The 26,022-nt window shown below is 46.0% G+C and overlaps 2 protein-coding genes across 4 annotated transcripts in view; both read right to left on the bottom strand.

Moving 5' to 3' along the window:
* Positions 1 to 5,371, bottom strand: part of FAXC (failed axon connections homolog, metaxin like GST domain containing) — a 28,218-nt gene extending 22,847 nt beyond the window's left edge. The window contains exons 1-2 of the mRNA XM_074819497.1: positions 5,083 to 5,371; positions 4,348 to 4,483 (exon numbers count right to left, since the gene is read on the bottom strand). Of these exons, the coding sequence (XP_074675598.1) occupies positions 4,348 to 4,483; positions 5,083 to 5,357 (411 nt within the window). The 5' untranslated portion in view covers positions 5,358 to 5,371. The remainder of the gene's footprint in view (positions 1 to 4,347; positions 4,484 to 5,082) is intronic.
* A 10,410-nt stretch (positions 5,372 to 15,781) lies between these two features.
* COQ3 (coenzyme Q3, methyltransferase) lies at positions 15,782 to 24,781 on the bottom strand. 3 transcript variants are annotated; one of them, XM_074819494.1, is made up of 7 exons: positions 24,680 to 24,781; positions 23,351 to 23,474; positions 22,827 to 22,979; positions 22,577 to 22,676; positions 20,741 to 20,983; positions 19,406 to 19,565; positions 15,782 to 17,958 (listed from the first exon to the last, which is right to left on the bottom strand). In XM_074819494.1, exons 1-7 carry the CDS (start codon positions 24,771 to 24,773, stop codon positions 17,762 to 17,764), a joined length of 1,071 nt encoding a protein of 356 aa, XP_074675595.1. In that variant the 5' UTR covers positions 24,774 to 24,781; the 3' UTR covers positions 15,782 to 17,761. The 3 variants fall into 3 exon arrangements, with proteins under 3 accessions (XP_074675595.1, XP_074675596.1, XP_074675597.1); XM_074819495.1 differs by lacking the exon at positions 24,680 to 24,781 and adding an exon at positions 23,817 to 24,659; XM_074819496.1 differs by lacking the exon at positions 24,680 to 24,781 and adding an exon at positions 23,817 to 24,659 and having other exon boundaries at positions 23,351 to 23,444.
* Positions 24,782 to 26,022: the final 1,241 nt, after the last annotated feature.

Below are 26,022 nucleotides of genomic sequence, written 5' to 3'. Positions count from 1 at the left end.
CTTCTTGAATCCATTAAAGATGGATTAAGGTCCTCTCGCAGCAAGCAGCATACACCAGAAAGCGCCTCCAGCTCAGGCTGAGAGCACAGCATCCTGGCTACCACTCAAAACATGGATGTGCAATGCACTATGAATGCGCTGCCATTCCTGAAGGCTCTTCCCTTGCAGATGAAAACAGACAAAACGGGTAATGCTGCTGGTAAAACAATGCCTTCCAGCTGTAGCCTTTTCTGGGATTTCTGCCCAAACAAACTGCATGGTAGGAACACCAGATTACACACTGTCTCGTCTACTGCATCCCTGCGTGGGTGAATAAAGCAACTGAATCCACCCTGCTTGGACATGTGGGCAACATGGGGTTGTTACTCTGGTCCACGGGAGAAAGTCTAAAACTGCTGAACACCTAAAACAAAGGAGAGCACTGCTCCATCCTTCCACCTTCCAGACCCTTCCTTCATCAAAAAGGTTCTTCCAGCACTCAGACTGACTGATAGGTTTCCATAACTTTTCGTTGTGAATTTACCACAGAATCATAAGCTTTTTACGGAACTACATAGTGCGTCTACGTGGCACTGAGCATTGCTGGCTTAATTTTTGTCTGGCCCCTTCAGTATGAGACTTCCCTTTTAGCGCACAAACACTGATGTTTTGCAGAAGCTACCAGACTTGAAGATGTGTTTATGCATACTGCAATTACTGTAGTCCATATAATTTGCAACACAAAAAAAAAGCAAGTTCTTATTATTCAACTGCACATTTCTTCAAGCACATATATGTAATATTAAAAATACATTACATAAAATCTTGTTAGTACTGCATTAATATTACGCTCTTAAAAACACAAATGAGAGCTAAAGCTGGTCTACCTGAACTTAAAAAAGCCTTCTCAGGATCTTCATGTTTCATTACATACAGTTTATCAAACAAAACAGGAAACATCTTCCAATGACCTGAGAAAACCTTAGTCTCCTGACAATCTGTTATACTGTTCTTGTATCTATCCTCTGTTCTCAGATGGGTATTTTTAGGCTTGAAAACTCAGTATCCTTATGGCAGCTAATTGCCATCAAATATTTATCAATTTTCCACTTAAAAATTGTTCCAGCTGCAAAGCAGGGAAAAACTATGGTATTATCATTATAAAAACAGCCGAACAGAATATCCCCTTATGCCTCATAGTACCTTTAACTCAACTGCAAGCTACAAAGCAACAGTAAAACAAGAGCTCCCCAGAACCTCATCTATAGAGGTATTTATAAACAGAATGACATAGGGCACTTTTGGGGTAATTTTATAGTACTATCCAGAAGAGAACAGGTTCCACATTTTCAATTACTGCTGCTTATGCTTTTACTTTACTCATGTCTCTTCCCAAGGAGGTTACCATTTTCACAGACCCAACATGAAAACAGCACTTTCTGCTGTGCTAATTACTTATCAGATTACATAAATGCTCAGGTCTTCATATTGTTGAAGGAATCCAGGAACACCCAAATGGTCTCCACAACCACCCAGAATGGGCTCTTTCAAAGAAGCTTTATCAAGAAAAGCATCAACCATTTTGAAAAAACAGCTAGGTACTATGACAGACCAGGCAGGGTGGGGCTGCCCAAATTATTTTTTATGGAGAACTCACATCTAGAAAGGCAGCTTCAAGAAAACTAAGTACATTAAGAGAGCATCTGTTGGGAGAAATTCAGATGAGAGAGTAAGGTAGGAATGTGTTGCCCAATTCCACTTTTCACATGCCATTAAAGTCTGTCGTGTAACACACAGCTCGTTATTCAATAGCCTGAGACACTATAATAAAGTATAAACACAACGAACCAAAAGAGTAAAAGCAGCCTGACCACCCTGCTGCCTTTTCTTCACTCTGCTTCACAACCCTTCCTTTGAAGCATCCCCTCCCTGGGAAGGTGATGACTGCAGCAGGTCTCTGGAGGCGAGCCCCGGCACCAGCTGCCACCCGGAGTGCCATCACTTCTCCATCACAGCCCCCGCCAACGCGCAGGGAAACGAGGTGTTCCCTCCTGCATCTGGATGTACCCCCACTACACACGCATCCTGCTGCCCATTGAATGTCTCTGTCACCTACAGTGTCCTACAGGTAACACAGCCACAAGGGAACAAAAGTCTGCCGGTAGTCCGAGTATAGGAAACTTTCTAACTCCAGCTGAGAAAGGCGCTGCTGGCTGGCTCCCCCCACTACCTCCTGCTCCCCTACCACTTAACCCCACAGAACCACCCAGACCCTCCTCCACCCTCTGGAGCCAAACGCAGCACTGTACTCCTAACACAAAGACAGGAACAGAATCTGCCTCTTTCAGAAAAAAGCTACGTCTTCAGCTCTTAAGCTTAACTCCACGAAACTTACCTCTAAAATCCTACGTAGGGTCGGTAACCCCCAAAACACCTTAAACCCATATAAGCCAGCATGGCTAATAGCAGCAATCTGGCATTCCCAGCACCCGCAGGACTTATTCCTGCTCCTGCAGTGTGGCACGGGGAACCGTGCTGGGTTAAAGCCAAATAAACTAAACCTTCATGGCTCCAGCTAGGCTAGCTCTGGCACAGAAAAGCATGTGAAGGAAGAGACAAGAGGGAGCCACCAGCTGCTGAAGGTAGGACTGTTGCTTTTGGCAGACCTGCTGACCTACACCAGCTTAGTGTGCTCACAGCTGGCTAGTAGGGGTAGAGAGATGCAATACCAAAAAGCAATGCTGACCTTCAGTACAGAACATGAAGAGGGGAGGATAACCCTCTGGAAATCCCTCTCTCTCTAAAAAGCTAGGTGACTCACTTCTACCCAGCATTAGCTGTCTAAAGGACTCCATCCTAAATCACACAGATGCGCCGTGTTATCTTTTAGAAGTGACCGTATCCTGTCACAACCATTTTATACTTCAGCCTTCTTTACTCTCCACCAGAGCAACTTGGATCACTGAAAACCTCTGAACCGCATCAACTGCCATGAGAAAGGAAACAGAAAATAGTTTTCCCTTCAAATGTCCAATTTCTACCCAGATTAACCTGGGTGGAGAAGCAATGCACACCAAGCCCTCCTGCTCCAATGACATGTTCAAACTTCAGTATCTTCCAGGTTCTGTAAACCCAAATGAGGAAAATACATCCCACGGGATGGAAATCTCCCTCTTCAATGTTTTGAATTATCTGATTCAAGTACCATTAAATCGTAAGATAATGAACATTAAACTCAGGCTTCTGAAGACTTAAGCAAAATGTACTAATTCGGTTTTCTTTCACTTCCAATATAAAGGAGTTTACCCGCATACAAAGCTGAATGAATATCAACCACAAATGTGTAAAAAAAAAAAAAAGTTGTAATATGGTTGTTTTTCATCTGCAGAACACTGGACATAAACAAAACATCCTTCCTAACACCTTGGTACGCAGCAGTAAAAAGTGACTTGAGCCCGTGAGGGATGATCATGCACCTTATGCACAGCTCAGTCTCTTTTGAGACAAAGTAAGATGCCAAATTTACATCATTTAGGAAAAAAAGACAGACATTTCTTCTACCCAAGATGCTTGTTATATTTATCAGCATTGTTGTACCATCTTAAATGTTCAATGCTTTACACAGACAGAAAAGAAACCCCTCCCGTGTTTCAAAGAGCCTGCATGCTGTACAGCTTGCCGACACCACAACAAAGCGCACGGCGTCACAACTAAACTCTGACGCTAACAGGCGAGGCTGCTAGATTCAAATTTCTGCTCTCCCGGCTTTCATTCACTGGAGTAGCTCGGGCTTCATCCCCCGTGGGAAGAAGGCATGGGATGCACCCAGCCACAATTAAGGAGCAGTATTCACAACCTCTAAAGGCAATCCTGTCTCACTGGAGGGGAAGCACCAGCGATGGGAAGTAAAGCAGAAAGCAAGCACGTCTTCCCAGCAGAGCTCCAGAGGGAAACCCTCCAGGAAAATAAGAAGCTGCAGCTGTCTTATCTTGATCTCTTAAGCATGGTGAAATTCAAAGATGAAATAATGTTACAATTTAGTGTTGGGGTGTTATTTAGCATTACATAAACTCTGGACTACTCTCCCACTTCAGCACTTCGAGCCAAGTTAGCTTCTAACACTCATTTAGCATTGCCAGTTAAATCAGGAGCTGTTCCAGACCAACGTTATTCAAGTCGTATCTTTAAAGGTTACACACCAAATTTAACTGGAGACATAAAAGTGTCGGTGTACCCACCCAGCTGTAGGTGTATGTTTACATCTCCCTGGGTGAGACAGATTGGGGGGCGGAGGAGAGCCAGGATGCCTATTTGCCATTTCATGCAATTACAGCGAGCTGCAATGTAAAGGAAAACTGCCCAATGTACCTGGTAGGGTAAATCCGCCATCCTCAAGTAAGTTTCCATTTTCAGACAGAATGGAGATAAACTTGGAACACCATTGCTAGGCCTTGAAAACTGATGCAGTATGATAGCATCTTTCGAATCAAGCTCTTGCTCTTTCCTGCCAAAAACAGAACAGAATTAAAGAAAAAAAAAAGAAAAACAACAAAAAAAACCCGAAGAGGTGCAGGATACATCGGTACATTAAACACACAAAGGAGAAATCCTGTCCGAGGCAACCCGTGCATCCTCCCTTAATGGACGGCTGCAGGTTTTCGGTTCATGGGACCCAGAGCCCGTGAGAGGCACCGGCGCGGCCGCGGCGGACAGCAGGCTGGGCTCAGCCCGCACCGGAGACCGCCGGGGGCAGGCAGCGCCCTGCGCAGCGCCAGCACGGGGGCTACCGGCCCCGCAGCCGCCCGGGGCCACCTGTGGAGGCGAGCGTGGGCCACCCCTTCGGAGCCACCTCCTGCACTGCCGCAAAGGGTAAATAAAGGGGGAGCGGGGGGGCTATAAACGGCAGAACCGCGGCGAAGCGGAGAAGCCAACCCAGCAGGCCTCACCGCCCCCTCCCCTCAGGTAAGCGCCGCCTCAGCGCGGCGGTGAGCGCGCCTTTCGCCTCCAGCGCTTCTTGTCAGGGGCAGCGGCCGGCCCGGCGCAGGCCCCGCCGCCGCAGCCCGCCCGCCCGCCGCCCCCGTCCCGGCGCCGCCGCAGCCTCACCGGATGGCCAGCAGCTCGTGGAGCAGGTAGGCGGCGGCGGCCAGCAGGGCGCCGCCCGTCAGGTACAGCGTCTTCTTCCACCAGGAGTCGGTGCCCAGCGCCGCCATGGTGCCGCCCGCGCCCCCGCCCGCCAGCGGGAAGGCGACGATCTCGCCCCCATAGAGGGCGGGCGGCGGCTCCTCGGGCCCCGCGCACCACCCCAGCGACAGGCTGCGGTTGCGGCTCAGGTCCGCCACGCAGGAGCGGGGCGCCGCCAGGCCCACCCCCCACAGCATGCTGCGCCCGGGCCCCGCATCCCCCGCCGCACCGCCGAGCCCCCCACCTGCCCTGCCCGGCCCTGCCCTGCCCCGGCCCGCCCAGCACAGCCCAGCCCGGCCGCCGCGGCGGGGAGGGCCGCGCCGCGCTGGGCGGCTCCGCCGGCTCCCTCAGCCGTTGCTGCGCGGCTGCGCAAGGCGGCGGGGAGGGGAGGAGAGGAGAGGGGATGGGGTGGGCCGGGCCTGCCCGGGCGGAGGCCCCCGCGTCCTCCCGCCGGGCCCGGGGCGGGAGGGCTGCAGGGCCGGGGGCCGCGCCGCGGCTGCGGCAGCCACTGTCCAGAATTCGGGGCGAAAAGCGGCGCTGCACGCCCGGGGGTCTGCGCGTCAGCCGGCCCCGTTAAAATACCCGCGGACTGCTGCGCCGAGCAGCGCCGCGCTGTTCCTTTACGGAGGAGCAGAGGCCTCGTATCTTACCCTGTATTTGGGACAATAGGCGACACGGCATCACACCCCAGAGCCTGACTGCAGCAGAACGTGGCCACACGCGTCTCCAAACACCTGACATCCCGCGGCAGTTTTCTCTCTGTTACTCTGATGCTCGATGAGGTGACTGGGGAGAGCACCTTTACACGCAGAAAGGGAAGCAAAGTGACTTCAAAACCCTCAGCCCACAAGGTAGCAAGATTTTGCTGGCACTGAGGGTCCCAGCGCTCCCTTGCCTGCATCCTCCCTGCAGCAGCAAGAGCCTTGGGTGCCCCGTGATGGTATGAGCAGGACTTCACATCATATTCTGCCAAATATCCGTGGCTCTGCACGTCACACTGACCCTAAAACACTAACAATGCCTGTTGTTTTCTGGTTAACACCACTGCCCAAATACTTAGTCCTTCATCAAATGCTGTAGTGTGTACACAGCTGCTCCAAAAAGCTCACACAAGTTAGGTATTCTATTATGCCATCAGGGGTAATAGAAGTGACCTGATTCTTCACACAAATGGATCAACTTTTAGTGTCCAGTAGGGCATAGACACCAACTAGGACCAGGGCTTTGCAGACGCTTTACCTCAAGGTATGGGACAAATCAGACAAAGGAGGAAGATGAGGAAGAGGAGAGCCCTGAGCAAAGCTGTGGCGTTCAGATCTATGTGCTGACTTCTCCAAGTGCCAGCAGTGGCCAGTTTTGCATTTAGTTTTGCTGTGCAACATCAGTGAGAGCAGTCGTCTCTGCTACCACTCACCAGGAAAGCTACTGTGCTCTGACACTCTCCTGAGTAGCTCCTTGCAGCATTTTGTTTCATTCCTCACTTTTAACTTGTTGTTTATGGGTATTCGATAACGACAGGCTACAGCGCAAGAGCCCCATGTTTGATACATAGCATGTGTTTGATACTGTGCTGACGCCCTGCTCTCAGGAATTAATGGGATCAGAGAGGTCCCAGGGACCTGGTAGATCTCGTTCCACAAACAGGTTGCTCCCTTTAAAACCTGCTGTGCTCCTCTGCTCTCATCCTTAGCGAGGTGCTGGCTGAGCAACTTCTTCACAGCTTTTGGGCCACTCCACACTATGGATGATGCACAGGTAATGAAATAAGAGTGGAAAGTGAGAGCAGCAGCCACTTCATGCCACAGCTGATCATTTGCAGCATGAGGTTTTGTTAAATTCTTACAACAGGGCAATGAAGAGACAAAGATGAAAGGTGCTTTTTCTCAGCTACAGCACCTTCAAATCTCAGGCTGAAGATTTGTTTCAGATGGCAGACAGCCTAATAAATCTGGACTGTCACAGCCTGGTAGCTGGTCTCAGCTTTTGCTACTGCAAGGGAATTGCTTGCTGTGTTACCGATAAGAGGGATCCAGTTACAGATGGGATCTAAGCTTCTGTGAGGGCAGAGAAAGGTCCAGGGCATCCACATCCCAGCTGCTGCCACTGCTTGACTTTCAGAGGCAAATGAGCTATCCTAAAACCCGCATTTTGAATCGGTGGCCAGCACAACTGGGGAGGATTTGTGAGTGGGAGGAGGGAGGGAAAGAGGGAGTAAATCATTCACCTCCCAGTGCTGCCCTGGACAAGGTAGGCAAACCTGGTGTCTTGAAGGAAACATTACTGCAATTTATGCTCCGAAAGTCAATGCTGGTTTGGTAGTCTGGCTTGTGCCTTTGCTGGCATTAAGATGCTATACAGATGCAAGGGAGACTGTAAGGCAAACCAGTTGCCCCAAGGTTGTTAGAGCAGTGCTCTAGTCAGATGTTTAACATTTGTTCAGCAAGGAGACTACCACCCTTCTTTTGGAGAAGAACCTTACACTGTGTTACTCCTGTTGTGGATGCAGTGTTGCCCAGAGGCTGCAAGGGTGCAGTGCACAGCGATGCCTCCCAGGATGCAGTGTGGGAAGCCTCTCCAGCAGAGCCTGTGCACCTCATGGTATGTCAGATACAGATCCCCACAGACACCCCGACAGCCTTGCTGTCCTGCTCATAAACCAGATTTTAAGGGGTTGGTTGTGACCTGCACAGCACTGACTGGACTTGACCATTTAAAAGGTGCAGGTCCCAGTGTCACATCTTGGTAGCCAGAGTTTAACAACAGCAGATAAAGAACATGGATAAAACACAAGTTCTGTACCCTTGTACCTGTCCCACACACTTGACTCACTAGTAGTGTGCTGCCAGCCTCTCTTCCTTGGGGTTTCAAAGTCTTCTGCCAGCAGGTATTGAATCCATTTGGCCTGGCAGTCTGGTAGCCAAGCTTATCTGCGGGCAAAGCAGCAAAGAGCATGTCCTCAGCCCGCCTTTTCCTTGGCTGCAGAAGAAGGCAGTGTCCATTCCTCCAGGGAAGGTGCACAGCCTCACAGGGCGGCACTGTTACCTGTGGCCAATGACTTTGTATTGGGCTTGTTAGCGGGCAGTAGCGCCCAGGAACACAAGCTACAGCACTTTGTCTGGCTTTCTCGTCCTGTGCATCGTGGGTGCTGCAGTCTCAGACTGGTTCCTGAGATACAGTCTGGTTTTCCCACCTTCACCTCAAAGAAGCTCACAGGTGCTGCCCACCAGACTGACAGCCGCCTCTCTTGTTCAGGGAGGGTGGGAATCCAGCTTTGCATCTTTGCTAAATTACCACTTTTCATTTTTTTGAGTGGGGAAAATAAGAGCTAACAGTGATACACCCACATGCCTGTCTGGCTGCAAACACACACCCAAATGTAGCACAGTCTGGAACAGTCATCTCTCAAATACATCTTGCAGAGAAAACAAGATGCAGTACATTAAAGTACACTTTTATCTGTAATCTGTTCTAGAGAGGCTGCCTAAAGGAAGAGAGAATAACAGAATAAGTAGATTTTTCTAGTTAGTATAAATTTAAAGCCTACTTTGTTATATAGCAAGCCGAGTTTTTCTTCTGGAGCCTGCAGTTTGATTTGGGGGCAGGGAGGCACTAATAAACTCATTCTGTATGTTGGTGTAAAGATTCCTGATCTTCATTCCGTTGGGTTTTTTTTTTTTTCTGTAATAACTTTGGGTTCACTGCACCTGCGGTTAGCATGGCGGGCTGCCCACAGAGCTGGTGGAGGGTGTCAAAACTGCAGTCTGAGCCCAGTGGTTGCAGTGGGTCTTTGCAGAGTCCCACTGCAGAAGCTGTCCCATCTGTATTTTGGCTGAGCACTAACAAAGCTTTTTAACAATCAGGGCCCACGCTGCATGCCTCACCCCAAGTTTTAGTTTCTTGTACTGCTGCCAACTGGGTTTGAATAGCAGAGCGTCACTTGCCAAATCTCCCCTGAGGCTTCAAGAAATAGCGCCACCCATTTTCCGCTGATCTCCTGCACTGGTATCACCCGTGGCTCCTACTGACAGTCTCTCTCTCTTCCAAGTGGTCAGGGTTTGGGCAGCATGGAGCTTTTAACAGCTCTATTAATCAGTCCATGTTGTTTTTACAGGTTGCTCTGCCTGAAGTGAAAGCGCCTCACCGTGCCCATGCACGGTGACTGGCTGTCCCCAGACAGGTGACACCCCTGCTCTGGTTGGGCTCTCACTTTATGTGCTGGCAGGGCATCCTTCAGTGGTACAGAAATGCTTTCCTTCTCTTTGAAATAGCCCAAACTTACTGAGGCCTTGTCTGCAGAAGACATAATTTAATAGGGTTTTGTGGTGAGGGCTGAGTTTATGAGAGGGTGAAAAAAGGCTTTTTCAGCGCCGGCAGGCTTTCCAAGATCCTCCTGAAATAATTGCTGACTGCTGCCAGGATTGGTTTTGTTGTAATATTAATGATCTCTCTGGGCATCTTGAGTTTCATATACATGTCTTTTTAATCATTCAGCTAAAAATAGCCAAGGTATAGCTGCAAAACAGTCATGCTGTGTTTCATTTGGATTTAGAGAAGGAGTTAATAATAACTTTAATGACACACAAAGGTACAAATACATAGGAAATTAAAAGCATCCAGAATCTAAACTACTTCTTCTGTGCTGTACAGAAGTACCTATATCTAAGTCCACACTAAGTGCAATTCCAGAAGTTCCCCAGAGTTTACTTTGCACTTTCTGGTAAACAAAGCCACTTGCTGAGGTGATGCAGACCTGAGACTGTCACAAAGGATGTAAATAACTCAGGGTTCCTTGCTTTTGCCAAAAAAAAGGGGCTTTGCTTGAAACCTCCTACTTTCTGCAGGTAAAAATACTCAGGCTGACAGCTGAGTCTAGCTGTCTGCTACTCAGTTGACAGACCTACAGTTTCACAATTTTTTAGTTGTTTTTAATTTTATTACACTGTTTTACAAGCTTTATGGACAACTGACAACCCTCATAATGTCATGAGGGTGGTTACACCCTTCTAGAGTCAGATCTTTCATGTAAAACTTTCTCAGTAGCAGAATAGCGTTGGGAACCAGATACAGATTGCTTGCCATAGCCCGGTGCAGTCACTCCCAGTCTTTGCCCACTTGTAAGTGCTCTCCCATTTACAGCATCCTCTGATCAGAAGACGTAAGATTTGCAGTACATACTGCCATGACCTGCTTGGCATCTCAGTTCATATTTGATTAATAATAGAGATGTATGAAGTTTTTGCAGATTTCCTTACACAGATTTCCTTTCCTTACCATATTTACTCTTTTCAAAAGATCTATACGGTCTTCAGATTTTACCCCGTTAAGTAAGAAGTGTTGGTTTTTGTGGGAAAATGAGTTGTTTAGTGCATCTGCCTTAGATTAGCTAGCAACTAGCCTAAGGTGATAATGACAGAGATAAAAGTGCTAGCTGCTGCAGACCCTGCAGAAACAGAGCAATGTACCATTAGCGAGCACAAACCCTGTCAATCCAGGGCAACAGGACCACAAAATGGGATGAGATCATTCCAGCGTGACACATTTGTCTGCAAATCAACTCCCCGCTGAAGGCAGTGGAAGGAGAACAAGAAGGGATGGAAACAGGGGAGAGGAGAGCCCGTTCCAGAGGCTGCGTCCCTGAGGCTGTGCTTTCATCTCCCAAGAGCTCTGGAAATAAAGAGGGATGGGAGAGACAGCAGCAGAGCTGAAGGCCTGCTGTCTTTGTCCTGTGAGAAGGCGAACTGGTGAGCACCATAACAGATAGCATGATTTTGGTTTATTGTGTATGTGGTTCTGGAAAAAGGTGCTTGTCAAGTAGTCCTGTAGACAGAAGCTTTTTTCTTACCTACAAGAGGCTTCAGTCAGGGAGAGGTGCTGCACAACCTGCACGGGAATGTTGTCCTGCATAGACAGGCCATTTGAAGTTTCTTCCATTATCCGCCATGAAGTCCTTCAGCCCATGTAGCTTCCTCCCTTTCTCATCCTTTCATGGGACATCATCTCATCTGGCTACAGCTTCAGAAACCTTGTCATCTAGGTTCATCTGGGGTCTCACCCTTCCTCTGGGGAAGAGAAAAACAAGGTGTCTCCAGAGTACTTTTTGCCAGCAACTATAGCAGGGTACACCAGATCTCATCCTCCCCACACACATTTCTCCTTAGCAGGCACATTTTGTTGGCAGCTTTGGCAGGACTTTTCTTGCTGTGGTGTACTGAGAAATGCTGTTCTGGTGATTCAAAATTCAGAGGGTTTATTTTCCTGACTGCAGAGCAGAGGCCTCCAGGCAAGCCTGTGATCAGGGAACCGCCCCGGTGTTCAAAAGCTTTGCGCTCTCAAGAAGTTAGATGGTCTCACGATATATTAGGATTGGGAGAGGCAAGGAGGCGGGTAATGGACATGAGGGCACCTCTCTTTGACATGGAAAGGAAATCTGGTACTCCTGTGTTTAGAAAGAACATTGGGGTTTACTGGTTTTTGACGTCCCTGGGCGTGGCAGAGACACAACGCTCAGTGCTCCTGTGGCAGTGGCGGGCACTCAACAGCTGTGGACGTGCCCGCCCAGGTCAGGACCTCCTCAGTTACAGCTGGGGAGTGGGGCAGAGAGCACCCTTACGGGCAGATCCCTCAGGGCTCTGGGGTAGCCAGGGCCCGTTGGTTTTGTAAAGAGTAACTTCAATGCGGATCAAGGGTGGCAAGGCACTGAGCTGCTCCTTCTCCAACAGCTGGAAGGCAAAGCTGGGAATTAAACCCCAAGTTTTAATGCTGGGGCTGTGCTTCATCGGAGGGCGTTCAGGGCAAATCTGCTAACTTTGACAGTTATTTAGGTGAGTTGGATACATTCTTCTGAGGTCTCCTTTTTATTGTATGTTTTCTTTACTTTCATTTTTGTATGTCTTCAGGTTGCATGTGCTTATTCTAATTCAGGAAAATAAACACTACATCTCCTTCTGTATCTTCTGTTATTACAAGTTTTTATAATACAACTACTGTACAAAGCAATATTAGCAGTTCAATCTCCAGGTTGTTTCAGGGTTGGGTTTTTTTTTTAAGTTAACACATCACATGAGGATGCAACAGAGGTTTCAGATTTATTAATGGAACACTAATGGTCTTCACAGTCCTTTTAAGCAGAAAAAAAAATATATTTTAGAAAAAGTGAATATTGATTATATTGCTGGAGTGACTCCATGCAGGAATAAGAGCACAATAAAATGCAGATCAAAGTATATATCCTGAATCCCTAATGCACTGAGAGGTGGCTGTGCAATTAATGCATGTGTAAGTCAAGACAGGTCAGGTGATTTTACAGCCTAGGTGAAATCCCAGCCCTTCTGGCTAGAATAAAACATGACATCATTTTATCCTGCTTCAAGAAAATGGGACGTGTGTCAATATAAATAAAGTCTACCGTTAGCCCAAACTTTAAATTATTAGAATGTTGTCCTATAACCTGGAGGAACCAGGGGAAACACAGGCTGATTTTTATCACGAACATGTCATCCGAAAATAATGTTATTTTTATTCAGATTTATAATACTGTTCAGTCTAAGCAAAATCGAATTATTTTGAAAGGGTTATAAAAGCAGGATTCTTTTCATTGGAGAAGGGGCTGAGGAAAATACGTGGTTATGATGGCAAGACAGTGCATTACACAGAAAGAACTCTTTTTTGGTCACTCATCATGAAGCAGGAGACAATGCAACAAAATTCACCCCGAGCTGGAAAAATAGAAGGTTATTCTGAGGGAGCACAGAACCAAATAAACCACAAACTCCACTTTAGAGGTACTGAAGGATGATTGTACACTAAGTGATACTATTCCCTTACAGGCCCAGCAGAAGCAGTAAGGGAGAAGCAGTGCAATTTCAAAGGGGAGGTGATGGGGAAGAGAAATTATGCATTTGGGCTTCTGCATTTTTCTCTTTAACAAGATAATATTAGTTATTTTATTAAATAAATGCTGACTCAAGTCAACAGCGTTGCAGTTTTAGGATACAAGTTGTTCATATCTGTGGGCATCTTGGTATAGATGGTGAAGATGTTTTGCTCTAGCTTATGCTCCCGATAAAAGGGAATTAAATGCAAAGTACAGTGGGAATACAGCTGCATGCAGCAGGGTAGGAGGTCCTCCACACAAACATGGGGAACACTATGAAGGAGGGAGCTGGCAGCTACTCATGATTACTAAGTGACTAGTATTCAGTTTGAAGCTGGAGGAGCCCACCTTTCCTTCCCAGGAGCTCAGCGAGGGCGTAGGCATTTGGAATAAGGCACTGGAGCTTAACATGGAAAAACAAGTGGGAGGCTGTGAATACGTGAACTGTTATGCTTCAGCCTGACACAGAACCACTCTCCCAACCACCAGTTCCTCTTTGAAGGCACACTCGAACCTGACTGCTCTCTATACTTTGGCTTCACATTTCTCATCTCCATCAGAATCCTATTTATCTTCCAGGCATCGCTCTTCTTCCTTCTACAATTTCTGGCTTTTCCAGTGCAGTCCCCATTCTGAGTACTCCTGGGTGCATCTCAAATCCCTGCAACTACAGTATCAACACTCATGTGATGACTCATGTTCTGTCTCACTTTCTCCTCCCGTCTGCTTCATCAGGCTGGCTAATTACAGAAACTGAGCCTTTTGACTTCTGAACTTCTAGACTGCATGCGATTATTCCTTTCAAGAATTTCTTAGAAGCATGCGGAAAATAAGCTTCCTTTTTTTTTTTAATTAAAGCTGAGATTTCAATATAATTAAGGAACTTGAGAAGCCCTTTTCAGAAAAACTTTCTACAAGACAGTCTTTATTCTTATGTCTACTCACAGCCACTACACATTTCCTTTCCCACTACTTTCTCCCTCCTTTTATCCATTCCCTAGGAACCTGACACAGGGTGTTTGTGGAAATGTATGTAAAGAAATGGTAAAGTCCTGCAAAAATGGCCATGAAATGTCACCGGATCACCAAGGAACAATGGGCAATGAGATACCAGAACAGGACATCATGGAAACTTCAAGTTCTGTTTTTATTTAAAAAGAAAATTAAATGCAAATCTCCTCTTGAGGCTCTCATACTACTCAAATTGGGCTTGAGTGCAACTAATATTTCAATTATTATCTGAAAGTGCTGTTCCACAGGACAGGTTGAGTCAACCTAAAAGCCTACTGCCCCTCAAGGGACTGTTCTGCCCCGCCTTCTCCCTGGCCATGTGCTCCCACTGCTTCCCTCCTGGCTGGCACTAGTCCTCGACAATGGCAAAATTCAGCCCCCTGAACAGCACAACTATCACCAGCACCCCAAGGAGGAAAAAAAAAAAAAAGTAAGATTTACAACTCAGACAAGCATCAGTCTCAGCAAAGAGCTGGGACTGGGACCGTGTGAAGCAATGAGACAACATGACAAGCCACAGCAGAGCTGAATACCTGAGACCACCCAGAACAGCATCATTTGTTCTGTGGGATTTTTTTTAGCCAGATTAGCTCCTTGCTCCCATTTGTTGTGTTGCAGAAACAAATAGCTGGGAACAGGAGAGTCAAGGGTCTACAACCAGAAATAAACACAGATGCTGAAAAAGAGCAAGCCCCAAATATGACTTTTTCCCAATCTCAAAGCAAGAATCACCTCTTGTCCCAGGTGCACGCGTGGTGCTATGACATTAATTTTTTTACCTCCTACCACCACTATTCCTGTAAGCGTCAAAGCTATGGCTCCATACTCATGAACAACTTGCAACAGGAAAGCCAAAAGATTTGCAAATTTGACTTAAATTCTGTTCATTTCAATAGCACCTATTAAATTTCCACGGCAACTGAGCTAAGAAAAGCAGGAAATCTTGATTGGTTTCCTATGCACAGATTTTAAGAAAAAAGTTTCTGCAGCATGAATACATAGTACATATTCAGTGCACAGTACTGAATTTGATTACGCTGTGCCAGAGACACACATTTATGAATAATGCAAAGTTAAAAAAACCACAGCTAAAAAAGTAACATTTAGGATATTCTTGCAGTTTTTTATCTCACTAAATTTTTTTCTAGTGCATTCATTTACTTTCTGGCTTCAGAAGAGTTTGTTTCAACCAGAGGGATGAAATACAGCTAGAATAGTTAGGATACTCCACCAGGAGAGGAAAACTGAGGGCTAGTGACCAAAGATGGAGCACATCAGGACATCTGCAGACATGCCATGGGTACAAGGACCTGTTCAAGCCGTCCCCCCTCTCCTTTGCCCACACCACTCACTGAACTCTCCCATATTGACAGGGCTCCTATACACGTGTAGGAGCAGATGGTCAGGTGCTTTTGATAAGGTTTTTGTCAAAAACAGGGGTATCCATGGGCAACCAGGTCCACATGCTTGCTGCTTAAATGCCAGCCATTGTTAATTAGGTATGTGATCCCTCTTGTGAGCCTGGGCAGAGAACCCAAGCAGCATCAAAGGCATTTTGTGCTAAGTGCAATAGAAATAGCAATGAAAAAAACAGTTCATTCCCCAGGCAGCTCACAGTTTAATGAAAAACTACAAGCAAGTGGGAAGAACAGAAAGGATGAGAAAGCCAGGATAAAAGCTGGTCACACAAACATCTGCATTTAGGGCTTTTAAAGCAAACAAAATTCAGCTGCTCTATTTCAGTTTTATCTACATTAGTTTTATTTCACTTGACAGGTCTCAAAACAAGTAAGTGAAGGGGGGATTGTCCCCACCTTGTTTCTAGTAGGCTACCCCAGCAATCTGTCCAGGTCTCAGTGCTTTTCAGATACTGTTTCTTTCAATTCACTGTTGGCAAAATTTGAAGCAGTCATACAGTTGTAATAATTTAGATGGAAGTTGATAACTTGGTTAGGGAAACTCACTCAAGCCGCATGGTTTAACATGACTAAATACACTGTTAGGAACAGAGACTGCTGGTTATCTGCTCTGGCTCCATGTTTCTCTCAGTGTCACTCGTCTCCTGAACACCATGCGCCATGCTGCATGCATGACCAATGGAGCAGACTCCCCTGCACAAGAAGAACATCAGACAGCATTAGTGAGACCATTACTGACACGCTGCATCCAATTTCCACTGTCATACTTCAGAAAGGATATTTACCACAAAATTTTATACCAACTCAGAACCTTATGATGTAGGGGTAACAGCTGTAGAGATAATCTCAGTCCATTTATCTAGGAGAATATTAAGGGCTGACTTGACTCAAAACTACAGCCGAGAGGTCCTTAACCTAAAAAGTGAAGATGTCAAGACATCACTGGCTGGGATCTGAGGTTAGACCACTTCAACTGATGAACTTTTGGAACAATTTACTTACTGATGTAGTGGCTTCTCCATCACTAAACTTTTTACATGAAGATGAATCATCTTCTCAAAGCCAAGCTATAACCCAAAAAAATACTATAAAGCAGAACTTACCGTCATGGAAATGATCACACTAGATAATCCCTTTTTAGTCTTAATACCTATGAATTACTATTATTTCCATTATAAATTAACTATATTCTTCCAGGCATCATCCATCCATCATGAAACTTGGATCCCAAGGCAACATGAAGATACAGTAAAGCAGCAAGAATGCAAATGTGTAAACCAGTAATTTAGCCCACCAAACCTCTCCAGCAGGAGAAATGCACAAGCAACAACGAAAAAATAAAAGTTTCATTTTCATCGCTGCACACACAGGCAGGCCACCCCTCTACCTGTATACAAGCTGAAAGAAAAAGGAGGAGAGAGAAGAGGTACATGGACACACACACAAGACATTTTAGAAAGTTCTATTTCCTTGTAAATCAACACTTTTCCTTACCCTGGCACTAGGACTTTAAGACTGCGTAGGTATGGCACTTAAGTTCTCAGACAGACTGCTAATATATCATTTTTCTAGCATAAAGCTCTGGTTACTTAGTAAAATTTTACCTGCAACTTTACATCCCTTTATTTGGGCAGAGGGTGAAAGTTGAAATCATAGGCACAGACACAAGTACCTTTATGGCGAAGAGGCTTCTGACAGCTGGGGCACGCTGGTCTAGGAGACTCTTCTTCCACTGCACAGTTAGCTCATGTCAGCTGTAGAAATAGCACCTGACAGAAAAGGTTTGCTGCTCTTTTTCTTTTTTTTATTCTCCTCTCAGGGAGGAGGCATAATATAGAAACAAGTGTTTGTGGTTCTTAAGTGTTTTGTATATTTGAGTAACTTAAATACCTAAGGCATTTTATTTCTCATATATTGTTACATTTTTTAACTCATTCTACATTTAAGCTATTATTCCATGGAGATCTGAGTTCTCCTGGTAGGACTGAGAATGCCACTGCATATAACAGCTTCCTCCAAGCTACTGACAGAAGAATTTGCATTTCCCTGTCCAGCAATTTGAAACTACTTTCTTATAAAAATACTTTCTCTTTAAAAGCTTTACTCATTTCAATTTTAAGATTCCTGAGATAATGGTCACTTGTTTTTTTCTGAGACTGCACTAAAATATTTGGCCAAAACCAGCATAAGCATTATTAATGCAAACAGCAAGCTTGTTGTTACAAAAGGTTTTATTATGTCCATCTGGGTAAAACCTTCTTTTCTGTTCCTGGTGGCAGTCCATCACCACACATCTCAGTCACACAGCAGTGCCAGCTGTGGCTGAGGGCTGTTCACTCTCCGACTCTGACAGGGCGTCTGTTGGGCTTGACTGTCCCCGAGCCCCAGATTTCACCGCGTGCATAGCATAGTTAACGCTCGTGCTTTCCAACCAGCTCCACGACCCTGAGAGGGGATTATACAACATCCCATTCACAGTCTTGACCGAAAAGCCATCTAGAAAAGAAAGAAGCCATAAAGCAACGGATGTTCTTAAATATCGTTAAGTCACTGCCACATCAAACCCTTTAGAACAGCAAGTCTGAAACACGCTGCCTCCTCCGAGCTGGGGAGCAGTGCTTCACAAGCTGGCCTTTGTCAGACGCCACCACAAGCAGTGGCAACAGGCACCACTGGTGACAGTGGGTCCTGCTGCTGGCAGCAGTAGCAATAGCTCTGTGCCAGGCCACGTAGCATGAGCACACTATATGGTGAGCCACTGCGAAGCGGTATGCTAGAAACCCCAACTTCACAACACTGCATCTGGGTGACTGGTAATGTTTTCTCTAGGTGGAGACATTCTTCAGATTGACATCACACACTTCGAAATGAAATTCTAAGTTATCTTTGGAAGGAATCTGCAGATTCCCCTTAGGAATGGAAAATATAAGAGGCAGAAGAATGCTATCAAGGACTCAGTGCAAGTAAAGAGTGATTTAGTACTCCCTGCTGAGCATCTCTCAGGTCCCTGCATGGCTCTGCCGTGTCCCAGCAGGATACATGAAGGAAGGCAGAAAACAAACACCCTATCAAAACAAATCACTCCACTGCACCTGCTTCTCCTTTTGAAGGGAGAACGGAAAGAACCACCAGCATGTGAACTAGTTATTAGTCATGTTCCTTACAGCATCACTGCAGTGTGCCAGGAAAAGACCTTGCCAAGAGAATAGCTCAACCCATAATCCAGCTTCTTTACAATGCACTAAAGCAAAGTGAAATATTCGGTGAGAGGGTTTTAAAACATTTGCAGGGAAGGAGGGCAATACGCAGAAATCTTCCCAGCTCAGTGCTGTCTATTTTAAAAGCAATCAAACCAGGGCAATTTAATTATTTCTTCAAATCAGTAACATACAGTTTCTTAACAACTGACTAATGGATTTGCAGTAGGTTTCATCTCCACATTTTTGAAGAAATTTTTTAGTAACACAATATGAATAAAGAACACAGATCAGCAACCAAAAATAAAAACACCTTCTCCCAAGGGGACGATGACAAAGAATGCAGTGGCAGCAGTGCAGCTCTGGAGTGCCAATACAGTTATTTTCTCAAACCTGACCTAGAGCGTATGAACCACTTCAGAGCGTACAGTCTGTCACCAGAACAGGAAGGAAAACCTTGGAATTTTTATTTAGACTATCAAACAGAGGGCAGCTGTAACAGTGATTTTGTCTGAGTAATCCCTGCATTCTTAGGACTCCACTTAGTTTATTTATTTTATGCAAAATCCAGTAAGCAGTCATATCTTTAAGCTAGAAATGATACGCATAATGTATGACTCATAACTCACACAGGAAAAGCTGTGTATTGTTGCTAGCACTCACCCCACCTAGTTTATCCCTTTGCCATTTCCACAGGGACCATTTGGATATCCCTCTGCATTCCCATCATATGGCCTGGAACTTACTTGATTCCAGGAGGCGCTCCAGCTCTTCAGGGGGAACAAACTTCTCCCAATCATGTGTTCCTTCTGGTACAATGCCCATTATTTTTTCTGCAACCACAATTCCCAGGATATAGGACAACTGTGTTTTATTGATTGTAGTAATGAATAAGGAACCTTCAGGCTAATTAAAAGATTAAAATGTTCAATTAGAAGAATATTTAAATTTTTTTTAATTGTAAATTTAATTGCGTTAAACCACATAATTTGTCTATCTGCAAGTCTACATGCTGCAAGAGTAAGAACTAATTTCATCCCAGGATAGGTATTTACAAGTATACCATTTAAATACAATAAAGAATATAATGTTCTAACAGTATGACTCAGTAGTCCTCAAAGAGTCAACATAATCAAAGTCTTGGGTGGTCTGAAAGCCATTTTCTTGTCCCAAAAACATCTAACAAAGTCACTTATAACGTAACATTGCACAGGAAATGGATAAATAAAAGGTGTTAAGGCATATACAGTATCTATTGTAAAAAGAAACGCTTTTTCAAATTAAAACCCAAGTAAAATGTGCAATACTGCCTAATTTTTGAGACTGCTGAATGTCATGCTTGTTTTAATGATTATGAGGTCAAAAAACAAAGCCAGAAATGAATTCTAAGTACTTACGAGGCTGTTTCGTAGAAATAAAGGATAATTTCTATGTCCCCAGCAGACTGAAAATTAGTTAAGCATTCCATTCAAGTAATCTATATTCCTTCTAATGACCAGAAAGATAAATCAAGGGATTAAAGGAAAGCTGCTGCTTGTGTACTGGGCCTACCATCCTTCTTTACAAATTGAACAGCATCAAGAGGAATAAAACAACACCCGATTATCTCCAAGCAGAACTATGACCCTTTAAAAGCAATCCAGGAGCACATCTAATGTGATGCTAGAGCTGGAATAGAATCTTGTGAGTCAGAAACATTATTACAGTCAGTTTCGATGCAGTCTGAGCCACAGCTGTCCATCAAGAGCAGCACTGCCATGTTTTCTCTCACCTGGGTGAAATCACATACAACTAGATTTCTTAAGGTCTTGATGCAAAGCAACACTGCAATGCTAGGTAATGCCATTAACACTTTTCTAAGGCAGGGCTGGGGAAACAAATTTCCTCTAACTTTAGTTACTGAAGTTGGGAAGCTGTACTTGCATCATGGAGTAGAATGGAAGGCGCCTCGCGAGCACGGTTCAGGCTTTGAGGGGGAGAAATGAATGCAGATGTAGGTGTTTTCACATTCCTTCTAATGAAAGCCTTAATAGTAAAAGAGAATAAATAATTTCCAATAATGAAAGCAAAAACTCACTTACCTTTAACACCCGAGAGCAACACTTGATAAACATTTCAAGGTCAGCCACATGCTCCACTACTTCAGAAGCTACAATTACATCAAAGGTTTCCATAGACTCTTCCACAATCTCCTCCAGTGAACTGGACTTGTACTGTATTCTCTTGGCCAGGACCGGATCAAATGACTTGTGCTGATCTGCTGTTCTAATGTTGTCCTCCAGAGGATCAATTCCAGTAACTGAAGCTCCCAGTCTACCTAAAGGCTAATAATACAGAGTATAATTTATTCTCTGCATGAAAACAATTTACTTAAAGGTGTCTGCAACTTTGCAATGTACATACACGATACAGAAAACATCTATCAGAGAACAAGACAAGCAACAGTAAATTATAAGCTCTGATCCAGAAGTTTTATTTTAAATGTTTATTAAAGCAAGAAAACCCTTAGATTTGGGGAAGGTGGTGTTAATTTTCTTATAAAATTATATTCTGGAATATACACATTTAAATTGTCTTTTAGAACAAATTGTTCTGAATCCATTCCGTTATACCAAATAAAGATTTCCTCCACTATTACCCTCTGATAAAGAAAAAACAAAGGGGGAAAAAATCAACACAGTACTTAAAGGGGGGAACACAATGCCGTATTTAATTACTGTCATTACTTTCTTCAACATCCACCTGTAATGGTAAATCCTCATATCTTTTTAATGGTTACTTAATATATGATTATCTCTAGGACATTCTCACTGCTGAGAACTAAACACTAATGTTTACTAGGATAGCATCAGGCTTGGCTGTCACTCAAGTTTCTCCAGTGTCTCCTTACTCATAGGTTAACACCTCAGCCATCACCCCTTCTGAAACTGAAACAGGTTGCAGAATATGACCACGTGTATGTTATTCCAACCTGAAATTCACCGGTTGTTCAGCCTGAGAAGGTGATGCAGCACACCAGTTTTGCCAGCCTTGTCAGGGAGCAGGTTCTCACAAGACTACAAGATTTCGAACAGAATAAAAGAATAAAAAAAAACAAAACGGGGAGAGATTCAGGTCCCTTTGTAACACCTTTCAGATGCTGATGAAGCTCCCAGCCAGCCAGATCTGTAATCCTAAATTTGCAAACCATCCCTAGTCTACTGATAGGATATAGCACTGTTCAGAGCCTGTGGGGCCAAAGGGTTCCACCACAAATAGTTCCTTCTCAATCCCAAATTTGTGCAGACTCTCAGGAAGCATCAGCCCCAAACCAGGAGAATCTCTCCTGATAGGGGGTAGGTGTGTCTCAGGTGTTTGACATTATTCCATGCTTTTCCCATGAGATCAAAGTAAAGCAAGAATCCCCACCCCCAATATAAAAAACTGAAGATAAGCAATTCAAAGAAATTAATGTGTAAGAACAAGTTTATAATAGAAAATACCTCTGGTAATGAGGATTGTCATGACCAAAGTTTTCTTGCCTAGGCTTGTAAATTAAAAATAGGAAAAAAACCCAGAAAAAAAAAAAAAGTTGTCATACTGTGACTGCCCAGAGGAATACTCAAAGACTTTTACATCATTCTTCCGCTCTCTTTTTCTTTACAGTGTTTGAAATCTTATTTTTCTGATGAACCTCAGAATTTTAGAATTTCTCATTACCAACTCCCTCCTTTTCTGCAAACCACCACCACTATGCTAACCAAACATTCTATAGGGTTTGTAGAATGCACTGCACTCCAAAACGTTCAGTAACTAATATATCGTAGAAGAGAAAAGCTCCTCCTTGGAGGCTTAGAAATTAAGCACTGTAATAGTAAAACAATTCAAATACTTTGTACGCTTTTTAACAAGAGAAACCAGAGCACACCGTTTCTTACCTCACTTAGCAGTCCACCACCACAGCCAACGTCGAGAATCTTTACTCCAGAAAGTGGATTTCCCAGATGATAATTACTACTCATGTTCAACAGAGTATCTCTGAAAGAAAAGGGATGTGATTAAGGGCAAACACACAAGGTGGTTTAGTACATGCAATACAGTTACCTTAAGTACTGGTAATTTTTTTCTTTTATAATGCTTTCTGAAATAGTACATATTAAAAAAAAAAATCTGTCTTTAAAACCATACCTAATAAATGGCACTCTAATATCATTCATAGAATGAAGGGCTGAATATTCTCCTTCTTCATCCCACCACTTATGTGCGAGGAGCTGGAATTTCTTCATTTCCTTTGAATCCACTGATGAGTGTGAAGTGCTGAAAAGCCTCTTCACTGTGAACCTGAATAATGAAAGCTGAATGTAATGAAGCTAATACTGATATTTCATGTCAGCTGAAATATGGGAAAAACAAATTCTGCATCAGAAAATGAAAAAAAAAGATAAAACCAATGATCCTTTAAAGACTCTAGTTATACTTAATTAATAACAGTTTTTATACACTGTATGTGTAATATATCTTCCAAAACAGATGGCTGCATACCTGTAATTTTTAAGGTAGTAATTAATAAAATAAAAATAGGCCACATCAAACATTTAAACATTTGTGAGATTTAAAAATGACTTCATGTGACACTGTCATAAAGTAAAATTAAATTGTTACAGGAAATTATAGTCCCTGACATGCAGGATTACTTTAGACACAATACTTACACGCTGCTTTTTATTTCAGTCTTAGAGACAGGCAGAGTACTACCGGATTTCAGCTGTATTTGCCAGTTGTGGTTCTGAAGCGTACCTCTCAGGCCTGTCTGAAAAGACAGATCAGCATGGTCATCTGCATAAATAAAAGAAATGCAACCAAATGGAAAACATCAGCTTTATGAGAGCTCACAGGCAAAAACCTAGTTTAACAATGCTGCTCTAGAACAACAATACTAACCATGCAAATCTTTACACATTTGCTCACTAAAGTACTTAGGGAATGCATGGGGATTAAATAAAAGAGCATATGTAGTTCACCACCCCAGTACTTTTCAAATTATGAATTATGTATGATGACACTTTTCAGAGCCTGAACGAAAAGGAACTTTTCACGTCGCTGAAACATTTCAGTTAGCGAGAATTTCACCAAAATGTTTACTCTGACCACAAGTTGTGCATACACATGCACACTTACAGTTATCAGCACTGGGCTCCGATTCCTGTTTCATTACATATTGGAATAAGAAATATACAGCTGCACACTCCATTTGTATTGTATGAATTGGTAAGGAAACGTAAGAAAACCTCACGGACAGTGCAGAGTCGGGCCAAGCCACTCGTCTCGAAAACCACTCTCCAGGGCTGCTTTGCCACCGCCCGGCTGGGCTCTCCCAGCGTGATGCGCACCCACTCCGCTCCAGCAGCGCCCGGCCACCCGCAGCGCCCACACCCCGCAGCACCCACTGCGCCCACGGGGACGGCCCCGGAAAGTGGTTTTAGGCCGCAGCGAGCCACGGAGAGCTCTACGCGTACCCCTGGGCTGAAGGGCTGCGCAGGAGGTGGCAGGGGGACAACGGCTCCCCTGGGAGAGCTCCGTTAGCTGCCTGCAGCGCCCACCGGGACCTGCCGCCAAGGCCCGACGGGCTGGCGTGAGGCCGGCATGGCCTCACCCGCACGACTGCGACCACGCACCGGGTGAGGACGGCCAGTGCGCGCCGCCGCACACGCTCAGGGCCGCGCCGCTGCCCAGCAGGCCCCGGTGGCCAGGCCGCTCCCGCCGAGGCTGCCGGGCACCCGCCGGGCCGGGGGCGGTGGGGGGCAGGCCGCGGCCGGGACGCCGAGCCCAGGCCGGCCGGGTGAGCGAGGGGACGCCGCCGCCAGAAGCAACCGCCAGGTCGCAGCCAGTGGGGGGTTTGCTGGGGCCGTGCTGGGAGGGAGCCGGTAAGGCGACACCCCGTTAGGCCACCGCCGCCGCGGGGGGCGACGCGGGCCGGCCAGGCCCCGCCGCCCGCGGGCACCGCGCCGGGGCCCTCCCGCCCGCGCCCTCCGCCTGCTCACCGCCCGCAGCCCCCGGCAGCGCGCCCGCCGCCCGCCGGCGCCCGAGGGCGCGGGTGAGGGCTCGGGCCGCCGCCCCGCCGCCGCCGCCCCACATCGCCGCGGCCGCCGCGCTCGCCCCGCCCCGCTCCCAGCGCCGGGCGTGCGGCGGCGGGACGGTGCCGGCTGCCGCTCGGGGCGGGCGCCGGGAAGGTTGGTTCCGCCCGGCACTGGGGCCCGGCCCGGCTCTCAGCCCTCGCCAGCGGCTTCGCCGCCCCCACTGCTCCCCTCCCACCACCGTACAGCTCCGGGCCTCGCCCAGGCAACGGCTGCCGCTGCGTTAGACGTTGTGAGGCTTCCGCTGCTGGGACGAGGCGCTGCCACCCGCAGGGCCTCTCCTCCCCGGCAACGCCGCCGTTTAGAGTATTCTATACGATGTATTTATAGATATTTATAACATTTATTATTAAATGTTAATGACTTTTATAAAATGTAAGGGAAACAGAACAAAACGCTGGGCAGCCCATTGCAAGCACTTATTCATAGAATCACAGAAAGGTTTGGGTTGGAAGGGTCCTTAAAGACCACCTAGTTCCAGCCCCCCTGCCGTGGGCAGGGACACCTTCCACTAGGCCAGGTTGCTCAAAGTCCCATCCAACCTGGCCTTGAACGCTTCCAGGGAGGGGGCAGCCACAGCTTCTCTGGGCAACCTGTTCCAGTGTCTCACTATCCTCCCTGCAAAGGATTTCTTACTTATACCTAATCTAGGGCTACCCTCTTTCAGATTAAAACCATTACCCTCATTCTATCCCTACACTCCCTGATAAAGAGTCCCTTCCCATCTTTCCTGTAGGCCCCCTTTATGCACTGGAAGGCCGCTATAAGGTCTCCCCGGAGCCTTCTCTTGTCCAGGCTGGACAACCCCAACTGTCTCAGCCTGACCTCATCATCTTTGTGGCCTCCTCTGGACCTGCTCAAGCAGGTCCATGTCCTTCTTATGTTGGGGGCCCCAGAGCTGGACACAGGACTCCAGGTGGGGTCTCACAAGAGGGAATTAGAGGGAGAGAATTGCCTCCCTCAACCTAGTGGTCACACTTCCCTTGATGCAGCGCAGGATACAGACAGTTGGCTTTCTGGGCTGCAAGTGGACATTGCTGGCTCATAGTTTTCCATTCACTAGTACCCCCAAGTCCTTCTCCGCAGGGCTGCTCTCAGTCCACTCATTGCCCAGCCTGTATTTGTGCATGAGATTGCCTCCACCCATATGCAGGACCTAGCACTTGGCCTTGTTGAATTTCATAATGTTTGCACAGGCCCATCTCTCAAGCCTGTCAAGGTCCCTCTGGATGGCACCCCTTCCCTCCAGT

Source organism: Strix aluco, chromosome 3, assembly GCF_031877795.1.
Source record: "Strix aluco isolate bStrAlu1 chromosome 3, bStrAlu1.hap1, whole genome shotgun sequence".
Lineage (NCBI taxonomy): Eukaryota > Metazoa > Chordata > Aves > Strigiformes > Strigidae > Strix > Strix aluco.
The sequence above is the reverse complement of the archived record's forward strand: the minus strand, read 5'-3'. Positions and strand labels throughout refer to the sequence as shown.